The 12,443-nt window shown below is 34.9% G+C and overlaps 1 protein-coding gene across 2 annotated transcripts in view; it reads right to left on the minus strand.

The window, feature by feature from the left end:
• Positions 1-12,443, minus strand: part of LOC132829651 (cytotoxic and regulatory T-cell molecule) — a 39,656-nt gene continuing 27,213 nt past the window's right edge. The window contains exons 10-15 of one of the 2 annotated variants that reach the window (XM_060846987.1): positions 8,874-8,975; positions 8,740-8,790; positions 6,317-6,418; positions 3,825-3,974; positions 3,312-3,401; positions 1-166 (exon numbers count right to left, since the gene is read on the minus strand). In XM_060846987.1, coding sequence (XP_060702970.1) covers positions 48-166; positions 3,312-3,401; positions 3,825-3,974; positions 6,317-6,418; positions 8,740-8,790; positions 8,874-8,975 — 614 coding nt within the window. In that variant the 3' untranslated portion in view covers positions 1-47. Of the gene's footprint in view, positions 167-3,311; positions 3,402-3,824; positions 3,975-6,316; positions 6,419-8,739; positions 8,791-8,873; positions 8,979-12,443 lie in introns of both variants that reach the window. The other variant, XM_060846986.1, reaches the window with a different exon arrangement.

The following is a 12,443-nucleotide window of genomic DNA, read 5'->3' on the forward strand; positions in this document are numbered from 1 at the left end:
AGTTTGCATTAAAATCTAATGCAAATATATGATGTTGTTGTTACAACTTATACTGTGCTCTCCTTGTCCAATGTATTTATTTGATCTTCAGTGATGCTGTTCATATATTGCTTCATTTGTCCCTCTGAATGTACTTGAACTGTGTAATGATTTGCAAAATTTGGCTCTGTATTGGGACAAAAACAAATAGTTTAATTTCGAAGTTGCAAAACTTAACTCACATTTAACAATTACAAAAATGTCAATACTCATCACTCTTATCAAGCATTTCTATGTAGACATTTGCAAATTCCCAAATTTAGTGCAGTGCTTTTACCAAACATATTGAGAATATTGAGACATGTAAACAGAAACAAAAACCTCTTAGAATCTTCCCAGTCCGTCAATAATATTGGTGAGAAAGTTGAGAAATTTATTTGAGATGACTAACAAAGAGCTTCCTGATGTAAAGAGCAAAATGTCCTATTTCCAAACAAGTGTTGAATAGTGAATGAGATTCTTGCAAATGTGCAGTGAAAGGTTTATTTGCATGAATACTGTTGTGTGATGATACTGCACTTTTAACAAGGTTATGTTGTCCATAGTCTTCTTTTCAGGAGGTCGTAAAAACACAGGTTCTGAAAAGTCTGGGTTTCAGTGGGTTTTAGGGACAATTTGATTATAGCTAACAGATACTGCCTCAAACAAAAGGCTTTTCAGTTAAAAAAATACACTTGTACAATGAACGGGAAGTGGCCAGTTCTTCCAGCTCAGCTTTTCTCTGGTTTAATTTGGTTTTGGCTATTCAAAGCAGTCAGGCAGTTAGATTAGATTAGATTCCCTATAGCGAGGAAACAGGCCCTTCGGCCCAATAGTCCACACTGACCCTCTAACTAATGCACCTAACACTATAGGCAATTCAGCATGGCCAATTCACCTGACCTGCACATCTTTGGACTGTGGGATGAAACCGGAGCACCCGAAGGAAACCCACGCAGACATGGAGAGAATGTGCAAACTTCACACAGACAGTCAACCAAGGCTGGAATCAACCTGGGACCCTGGAGCTGTGAGGCAGCAGTTGTGAAGCTGCTGGATTCAAAGAAGCAGATCCATGCCGATCCTCTCTCTGATTTCTCTCCAGTTACACCCTGTTTGATTTTATCTTTTGTGCCAAGGGGTATTTGGGGGGATTATTGCAAGTATTTGGAACAGCATAAATCAATTGGTATTAGCTGTTGGGTTTCAGATCGGTTATTATTCGGTATTCTGTTCTCTTCTGTTTGTATTTCATTCAGTAATCTTGTAAATAAATTCAGTTGTATTTAAAACTAAGTGGTTTGACCGGCTGCATCCTTCCTGGAATATTCGCATTCCACCAGTTTAAAACAACTAGCAAAGTTAGGGTCTGGGCTACTTTCTTGAAATGTTTAGAGTATATCTGGCCTGGTCCATAACAGTAGAATCCTCATTACTGCATCATCACACCTTACTAGTGTGTAGTTTCCAATTCTCCCAACCACTAGAAAGAAACCCGGTGACAATTCCCAACATGAAAGAGCGGCAACCTGACAAGTCCAGTTGTACTTTTATTTAAATTGCTATTATGGACCTCCCATCAGTCACCTTCACCTCAGGGCACACCCATGGACAGCATCCATGCACATCATCTGTTCACCAGGATCTACAGGTCTCTGTTGGGAAAGTGAGATACCAATATCCCCCTCTCTGATATGTCTGGGGGGAATTGACAGGAACCAGGCAGGGCAATTTTAAACTACCAGCACTTGACCAGGTGCATATCTAGGTTTTAAACATTGCACTAGTTACAGGAATGTTTTGCAGTGACAGGTACTGCTGCCTGTGGCTAATAGGTGCATGGTGCCTAGATAATGAAACAAGTCTGGGAACATAGTGCAACGAAACTTATCAGAAGAGAAACCCTCCATGACGTTTGCCAAAATTTACAATGTGATAGATTCTGCTAAGATTCAGACCCTCATTTAGGCCTTCAAGCTTTAATATTGTGGTACTCCTCATGATAATTTTAATTCAACATTTCAGCTTGGCTCCATTACTATCATTATGCCAGTTCTCAAATTACTGCAGTATTGCAAACTCAAGAAGCTGTCTTTGGAAACACACAATGTTTAAAACTGCAATGTTTGACAAATCCACCAATCAGTTTTGTTGACAAACTGTTCAGCACAAAACAGAGAAATAGTAATAGTTGAAAAAATTCAAACTGAGGTTCTTTCCTGTGAAAGATGGTGACTTGAACAAATAGAACATAGAACAGCACAGCACAGGAATAGAAGTCCTTTCATTTAAAGATTGTAGGGAATAAGGCTTTGAAATTTCACTTGTGTCCCAACGCCATTAGTAAAGATAATTACAAATACAAAATTGTATTTGGAGAAACAGCAAGTGAAATTTCTATAAGTTGAGAAGGAATTCTGGATGTGGGTGAGAAATTTATTACAAGCTGGGAAATAATTGTCTAGAGGAATGACTATTGTAATCTGTTCATTTACTCCACAAATATCCTACAGTTGTGATTAGTCTTGCAAAAATAATTAATAAAGATGTGAAGCACCACTACTGAAATTACTTTTTAGATGGAAGTACTCAAAGTAACAAATAACTAATACCATTTACAACTTTCATTGTCTACCAATTTTGAAGATTTGTTTTTAATCAAACTGGTTAAGAGATGTTATTCCACAGCTCTGGAAAAGTTGGGAACCTTGATCTTCTGGCTCAGAGGTAGGGTCACTACAAATTGACTTCAGTCTTCCTCAATACAAATAAAGCTGATTCTGATTTAGTTCAGGATTTGAAATTTATGGAATTTTTCTCAATTGTGTGTGCGTGTTATGTTCCAGTATTTACATACTGAAATATATTGACTGTATCAGGTGACTAGAAACCCTCAAAGATGATAAGTCTCGTTCTTATTTCCTTTCCCTTGCCATCTCTCCTTATTGTCTACTAACCAATGTTATATTTGCTGATATTCAGGCCTTGTGTTTCATCTCTTCATCATCAAGTCACTGTTCCTTGCTTCACCTTGTCTTTGCTTTTTAATACCTTTCAAATCTTGGTGATGTTTCATACTATAGGCTTTGATTTTCTTCCTATTCCATCAATTTAAAAGTAATTAAGTGTGAATTGAACAAATCTAATTTTTTTTATTACTAATTTCTGAAGAATTTCAAAGCATAATGATTCAGAACAAGAGAGTTCATTCATAGTATTTATGTAATAAATTCCATATTGTAATACATTTGAAATGCTATCAAAATTCTCAGGCAATAATCTTACTAACTTACCTCGATTATTATTTTCAGGTCGAACATTTTCTTCATTACTTGATCTATTTGATTTATTACTTTCCACTGTCAAATCAGAGTCATCTTTTTCTGAAAAAAAGTGAAAAAAGTTGTAATCAGTGACAGTCTTTAGTGCTATTTTTGTATCGGCATGCATTAGTCCTGAAAGAGTAAATTCATCTGTACTCTGATTGGGGATCACATTTGAAAAGGAAGAGGGAGTAAAAGCTGCAGAAGTGCAGGATGTTAGGCCCTTTGAATATGATTCCCTCCTATCAGTGCAGGATCTGTAAATTTGTTCATATCAATTATATTTATCTTTGACAGTGAACTCAGCAGTTGGAGAGTTTGCCATCCTCATTGTCAAAGTTCACACCTGCATAATCAGAGCCTGCCTGAGGAATTAGAGGCAACTGAAGGTTGATTTGTTTTTCAGTAAATAGGTCAGTACTTTTGAGAGTGGGGAACAACAATAATCTTAAAAGATTAAAAATTTATAAAAAGCATACTTACGTTTCCTCCACTTTAAGTGCTCCTTTCTTATTTTTAGCACAAATAGTTGGAACACAATGAGTAAACCACAGATCAGGAAAGCTATGAGTATCAGTAATAGAGCACTACTCCGTTTCATTCGTAGCTTCTCTGGTTTTTCATTATTTTCTACTGTAATGGATACAAACAAGATATAAGTTAATAATGTCTAGTTGCAAGTAGAAGATGTACAAACATCTATTTTGCCTGATGTTTTGGTTATGAACATTACTGCAAAGGATTCAATAAACCATTGGGTTATTTTATCCTTTTGTGAGCATGGAGGCAATAGATTTGTATTCAGGCAGCTGTATGAAATTATTTTTAAAACAATTCAGACACTCTATATTACCAAAATTTAGGTTAAAAATCCGGTTTTGTTTGGACATTTTGATTTCATTTAGAACTATACTTGATTCATTTGGCAAATAGTCACAAGCATGTTCTTGTACAGAGCAAAACACATAATAGTGAGGAAAAGCAAGGTCTCCAGCTGATCTAGCAACATTAACCATTTTTTTTTCAAACTTTGCTAAGAATTTCTTTTAACTTTCAGTTTTCAGTTTGGTGAGGGTTTTCCCTGAAACATTTACCTAAGTTTTATTAGTGTTCATGGCCCTATATTTTTCAGCATTGTTGACAAAATATGAAACTAATTGTGGTGGACAAGATTCCCACAAATATTCTTTCTCTGATTGATCAAGGATGTTCTCCAACATGAAAGACTGCAAGATTTTTTTTCCACACAGAATGTGAAAATACCAATCAATGTGAGAAAGGGAATTCTAAACAAAATAGGCCAGACCAAAAAAATACTGTTTTATATTGCGTTCATTGTGGTGGATATGTTGCTGCTAACAAGTAGCTGAGTCAGACAGTCATTGGGATTGACAGACTCGGCACATCCTTAAAATTAATGGAAAAGGAGCTCCAGCTACAGTTCAACAGTGTGTTGAGAATATTTTATGTGTTTGTATTGAACAATTGTTCATTTTAGGAATTAATAATTAACTGGAAAATGTGATAAATGTAACTGAAGCACATGGATGTCTTTCATACCGAAAAATTTGGATTCACGTTGAGTAAAAAGGTTACTCATAATTATTTAACATGATCAGAAGAGATTTTTCTTGTTTGGAGGTTAGAGCTAAATTAGCTTAAAAGCATTTAGTGAACTCTGAAATGCAATTAAATTCAATAGCTCAGAGGTGACAATGTCATTCAGAGAGCTGAATCTTCATCAGGTTCTTTGTTTCAGTGAATCTGTGAGTTTGTTTGGACAAGTTGATTGCAGCTTGAAGCTGGCAGAATACTGTTTTTTGCAGCCACCAGACAATTAGGGCAGAAGATACTGGATGCTATTGATAGTTCAGTGTAGCTGACGATGGGGTGAAGGAAGCACCTAAGCAGTATTTGCTTGATGAAGCTGAGAAAGAATAGAGTTTAGAGAAATTAAATGGCATCTTAATGAAAGTTGGTTTTTGCTAAAAACTGAAATTGCACTATTTCTAGTCCTTGGGAGCACTCAGTCTTGGGAGAAGAGGCTGAATTACCAAGCAATCACCAGTTGTTGAGACAGTTTATGTTGACAGGCCATGATGGCTAGATCTTTATTTTTCTTCAGAATTTAAATGAGATATGGTGACTACCAGTGTCACTAATGTTTGGATGGGATACGTCTTGACCACACTGACCACTTAAGATGCAGTCTCTGGGGTGCTAACCATAGTTTAAATGTAGCTCGTACTTATGCTTACCCTGAATGTTAGAATATAAATTTTATGTAGTAGATTGTTTCATTTTTAATCTTTGTATAATAAAGTTTAATTTGTTTGTTGAAAATTGTGGCAGCTTGTGTCTTTTCTGTCAGTAAGTACTTGGGATCTCAAATGTTGTCTATTCAAAAAAGTTATGGGCACTACTAGACTAGAACATAGATTTTGCAGTCTTCTCCAGAGTCATAATATCTGTTGTGAGAAGATTTTTTCGGATGGAAAAGTTAAGATGTGCTGAAAAGCTTTACTTCCCAAATCTATCCAGTGGACTAGTGAATCCAGGCTTTGCCTTGGAGACTTTGTGAGCTGTGCTGAAAGTCAAGACTGAATGAGGACAAAGTTGGTCATGGATGGTAGCAAGTAAACAGTATGTTTATATCTCAATTTTGTTAAAGTCAATGGAAAAGAAAATTGCACTGGCTGTAAAACAGATGGCTGAAAATCTATTGTGCATTTTGTGCTATCAACTAAATCCAATGCAACACTCAGTATGACTTAAAGATACTACTGTAACTTTAAACTCCTTTGAAAATAGAATTCCTATCTGTTTGTAGAGACAACGTACTGTTCCAACTATTACTCATTGTAATTAATAGCTTTTTATTGATTATTTCTTACTTGCTGTACGGCTTTGCCAATTTCACACTCAGGATTGGACATTTTATAATTATTTTTAAAATAGTTTGCAGTTTGACTTACTGCTTTGATTATTTTCGCATTTTACTGTGTCATTTGGATTTTCTTGTTCTAATGATGAATTTGTTGTTAAATTCCACACAGTTGTAGAGTTGATGGCCCATTCTGAAAAATAAATGCAGCGTATACTTTTCATTAATAAAGACAACAAAATAAGAGAACTATTCAATGAAAGGTAATTAGAATAGTTATGGAGGGACTCTGCTGAGTCAGAAGTATTCATGTTATATGCAATCATGATCTGGTATGCAAGATTAAACTATCACTCCAGAAAGTTTTCCATAAATGCAACTTTTAAAAATTTCTTTTATGCTACAGTCTCTATTAGTTAATTTAGTGTTCTTTGGTTTAGTCAGTTATCCATAAGTTTGAATGATTTTGAATTTATAAACCAGCACAGGAGACACATTTGCAAAATTTTGGTTTAGGTAAAAGATTTTTTAATTAAAGAAACTCAAGTTTTACGAGTAAAATTAAATGTGTTACATGAAATTGTCAGGCAATATTTATATAACATGCAACAGCCAATATATGATTCTTGCAAATGTGACTTCTTATTCTCAATTTCCTGATGGTTAGCAGCTAATTATCAGTAAATTTCAGTAGATAAAGTTAAGAATTTTTCTGAAACAAACTGCAACTCTTTAAATTTTATCGCTGATTATTTGAGGAATCAGTCTGTTCAAAGCCAGATACAATAAAACCGTATGTAATAGTTTTCAAAGTTTTGTGTGTGTAAGATTCCATGAAAATTTGACACACTATTGATCTGTGCAAGATAATATCAGCTACTCAAAGAAAGACAGTAAAATCTTTGCAGAAAAGGTACCAATCTCGGACTAGTAGTTGGAATACAAGAACGACTTGCACATTACATCTTGATCTCGAAGCAATTCATAATGTTGGAAGCAATTCATAATGAAAAAAATGTTTGCAGAAACAAAGATTGGGAGAAGCAGGCCAAAGAAGTGAGTTTTTAAAAGGTATTTAACCTTTACATCTTTGGTTCCTTTGAAGGAAGGGAATTATAGAACATAGGACTTAATTGATTGAACATTTGTCAGTGATGGAGCTGAAAGAGTGAGTAATACAGTACACAGGGGTTCAGTCAGAGAACAAGGAGATTTATAAGAGAGGCAAGACATGATAGAATAAAGCTTTAGATTGTAATAGGGTGAGGAAGGAGTGAATGGATAACCAATGTTGGTCATCACTGACAGGGATGGTGAATGTATGGGTTGTGGTGTGAGATAAGCAAAAGCAGCAGAGTGGAAAATGAAAATTCGACAAGGAAAACTGTAAAATAATTGAATTTGCTTCTGCCTTCAACAGAAAGATCCATCTAACTGAGGGGGTGTTGCACTGGGCACAAGAGCATCTGGCCTTTTCCCAAAAGATCTGGAGGAAGCAGATTGGATACTGATTTTCTGTGAAAATTCTGAAATGAGACTAGAAGAATTCTGTAGAATTTCATGACCAAGATACACATTTTAGTTTCCTTTGTTAATCCATATGGCTGTCAATTTTCACCTTGATTATTGTTTTAAAAATTTTCCCGACCATTAAGATTAAACTGGGTTGGCCTATGTTTGCCAGTTTAGATTTCTTCAGTTTTTTTAAAACATGATATGTAAAATTTGCAGTTCCTCAGTCTCTGATATGACCGTTGTATCTAAGGAGGATTGAAGATTGTGGTCTGCGCTTCTGCAATTTCTACCACGTCTTTCAGTAACCTGGTGCAGATGCAATCCAGCCAGGGTGACTTAACCAATTCATGAACTGGAAGCTGTTTTAATGCTTTTTTTTTCATCTAATTACCCCAATCTCCTCATTTGTCAAACTCCTCTTCCTTGAATACAAAGTTCTCATCTAGTACCTCAATCAGCTGCAGCCGAGCTCGAATATGGTGCACAGTCCTGACATTGCACTTTAGGAACAATTTGAATGTTTTAGAGAAGATACGGAAGAAATTTATTACAGTGGTTCCAGGGATAAAGGTTGAAAGACAAATGAAAGTTGGAAGTGAGTTTGACAGCTTTCCTTCAAGCAGAGAAGTAAGGTTAAAAGGAGTTTTCATAGATGTGCATATAAGCATGAAGGGTTTATATACTATAGATAAGGATGCATTGATTCTGATGATTGAAAAGTCAGCAAAGAGAGGGCACAGTTTGAAGCAACAGCTTTCAAGGTGATCATGCCTAGGTGGGAATGTGGAATTGAGGTTACAACCAAATCCACCATGATCCTATTGAATAGCAGAGGAGACCTTTTGAGAGGCTGAATGGCTGACTGAGGCTCTGCATTCACATGGTCACATGTTAGATGTTTAAGAGGCAATTAAGTTTGGAGTCATGTAACATTCAAAATTAGTTTGAGGTACTTATTCACAGTTATGAATATAGACAAAATATATTTTATCAACATACCATTCGCCTCTGTGTTGTTTTCACTTGAATTGTAGGGTTTGCTGTAACTTGCTGAAAAATTAGAAAATTCAATTAAGGTATGACCATAAAAATTATGCATTTAACAATTTTTTAAATATAAATAGATAACGTACAATTGAATAAGTCAATTTTATCCTGGGAGATGTTCTGTTCACTCTCCGTGACAGATAATTCCATGCTGGGTGTTGAGGTCAGGCTTGATTCCATCTCACTTACTGCTGGTGGGGGAAATGAGAAAAACAAAGTTCATTTCAAAAGGAAGTAGGACATATCATTTTTAATAAATCATTCAGAGAATAGGTGTTGTAGATTCACACCTGATATCAGGTTTTAGCTCATATAACTCATGTAACATCCTCTGGATGTTAAACCTAATATTTGTCTGATAAGATTGACTTAAGAGATTTTATTGCACTTTTCCAAAAAAGAGTATGACTTCTTCTTGTAGGCCACCTAATACTAAGCCCTAAGTTCATGCTAAGAACAGATTGTTTGCCATTCATTTAATTTATTATGTGTTAACTGGATTTTGACTAAACAACAGCATCTACATTTCAAATGTCATTAATTTTCCATTGGACTATTCTGGGTCTCTTAAAGATATGCGATACTATGTAAATGCGAATATTTCTTGCCCATATTTTTGTTGATTCTTCAATGCATTGCTGAGGAAATATTGCAATGTTAGAACTACTGTCCTTTGGACCAGATAACCGTTATTCTGGAAATTCTGTGTGGGGGCTGTTAAGATCTCATTTTCTCTTCAAAACTATGCATACTATTTTTACAGCATTCATCCCTCAACTAACAGCACCAAAAAAAAATATATTTGAGTTTTTCTTATTAATATTCATGAACCATCCTTATGCAAAATGGCCTACATAATAACAGTTATCATATTTCAAAAGGGTTTGAATGTGCAAAATGATTTGAGGTGTTTAAGTAGAAATGTAAACATTATTATTGTGTAACAATATAAAATTGTTTTTGTTTCAGCGACAATCCACTACAATGAAAAGAGGCATTCCATGATACTGCTAACTGGAACACTAATTCATTACTTTGACAGAAGTGCATTGAACGGATAAATACAACACGGAACAGCTACAAGCAAATCCAAACTAAGATGATTATCACTAAAGAAATAAACAGCCAGACATCTCCTTCCAACCTCAAGCAAATCTTCTATTTCAAAATTAGTAAATTCCTGGAATAATTGAAAAAAAAGCAGTTTTTTTTAACAACAGGGAATTAAAAGGTCGTTGTGTTTCTTTCATGGAGATAACATGAAAAAATATGTTATTCTGCATTTAAGATTTAAGCTTTCTGTGTAGGTCATTATAACTTGGACATTCCTAGAGTTTGCAAATGATACAAATTGTACCATATGCTGGCTGACATGAACTCCAGCTTAGACATGAAGACTGTAATCAAACAGGAACAAATAAATTACAGTCTCTGCACTCCTAATGCCATATGTATTTCAATATGTCTGGGAGTATCATAGCATAGTGTTCATGTTACAGTGCTAGTAATCTGGAAGATTGGACTAACTAACTAGAGACATAAATTTAAACCACTCAAGCTGGGCAGTTTAAATCCAGTTAATTAAATCTGGAATAAAAACCAGTAATAATTGATAATAAATTGAAAGTACAGAATAGCTATTGTATTTGTAAGTTGGAAACCTGCTACCTTACCATCAGAAATGTGGCTGATTCTTAATTGCCTTTTGAAAAAGTCTAGCAAGTCACTATTGCTAAAGAAAGCTTCTTGCAATGAATCATGATGGTAGCTCACCATCACCTTCTTGAAAGAAACTATGGATGAGTGACACACACAACAAGACTGAATAAAACATTTAATTCATTCCGTATTTTATAACTTGTTACTAATTAAATGGTAAATTAACGCAAATTAATGTAAGAACACTTTCATTCCGAAACCTGAATGAGAATTATTCTATAGAAATAAATCTTGTTCTTCTTTTAATTGTTTTACATACAAGATAAAATGACACATCTGGTATTGATACTGACACATCTGATATTGATATTGGTTTGATTTATGTTTGACTGATGTCACAGCTTTCTTGATTCAGTCAGAATCATTTGATAGCTGTATCACTTTAAGTGAATTTTCCACTCTAAGTATAATTCAATCCACACATACACTTTATCATTAATGAGAGTTTAGGAATCAATTTCGGATTATCAGAACTGATTTAAAATGATCAGATGGTACAATGCCACATTGCAATGAGGCATGGTGTATACTCTTATCTTTTTTCACACAGTAATTCACTTGCTGTCAGGAAGAGGCAGTATGAAAAATTCAGTAGCCTTTGCAAATAGCAATAATGGGAGGGTAGTCACTACTCATGCACCACCTAGTGGTAAGTTGTTGAGTAGAACCTTTGTAAAGGGTTGACTCTTTCTGCCAATGGAATGGGTCAGAAAATAAACAAAACAAGCATTAAAGGGACACTGGCAGCAATGATACAAAATTAGCTAAGAGAAAGCAGAGAGCTTTTTTATCAGTACTTATCAGACCAGAGGCCCTTAGCGGCACTGTTTATGGCCCCTGCTATTTATGATTTACTCTATCAAGCAAAAAACTTCAAAGTTTGTGGATAACTCAAACCTGGAAATTCAGTAAATAATGAGGAGAATTGTAGTAGACTTCCTCAGACGTATAGAAAATTGTCAAATGAGCAGACATGTGACAAACAACTTTAACACAAGAAATGATACACTTTGGAATTGAAAATATAGGAGAGACAATATCAATTAGATGGTGCAATTTTTAAAAGGCTCGTTAAATAGAGGTACAGTGCAGTACAAAGTACAAAAAACAAGGAATTTGTGGAAAGAAAAATAGCTAGGTATGAGAGCATGGAGTTTGGGATTGTTATTTGAGTCCAGAAAATAGGGGGATGATTTAAAAGAGATGCTCTAAAGTCTGATATGCCTTGACAAAGTAGACAAGGAGAAACTGTTTTAAAATAACTGGCTAAATTTTATGTGCAAAGACATTGAGTTTATTTTACAATCTGGAATGTGCTGCCTGAAAGGGTAGTGGAAACAGATTCAGTTATAACTTTCAAAAAGAATTTGACATATGCTTGAAAATGAGAAGTTTACAGGGCTGCACCGTGAAAGAACTGGCACAGGCAGGTGAGCTGAATGGCCACTATCTGCTGCATTGTTTCAGAAAATCATTAAACTCTAATGGAACATCAATTGTGAGCATTTCCTCTACTTAATTTTAAATCTGTGATTCATGTTTCTCATAAATACTCAAGAGAATAATGTATTTATTGAATATACATTCTAATAATAAAATTTTAGTAAATATGTTTTTGGAATATTTCTACAGATCTTTGATTACATAGTTTCAGGCAAGTGCTGTATCTATTTCTGGACAATGTCAAATGAGTTTGGATTGATCCATTTTCTTTGAGTCTATTCAAGTATTGGTCTTTATCTTGACAAGAGTAGGCTCCCCACTGAATACATCAGTTAGTGTTTTCTTTTATTGTGTTGCATTTCAGAGATATTTGCATTATTGATTTCTGATCGGTGTCACAGAGTTGCTGGTGTCACCTCTACTGGTTCATTTACAATTGGTTTAGTTCATGCCAATGTAAGAGTAGCAGAGTTAATGAAAAACCAGTGGGAGAT

This window comes from Hemiscyllium ocellatum, chromosome 29 (genome assembly GCF_020745735.1).
Source record: "Hemiscyllium ocellatum isolate sHemOce1 chromosome 29, sHemOce1.pat.X.cur, whole genome shotgun sequence".
NCBI classification, from domain to species: Eukaryota; Metazoa; Chordata; class Chondrichthyes; order Orectolobiformes; family Hemiscylliidae; genus Hemiscyllium; species Hemiscyllium ocellatum.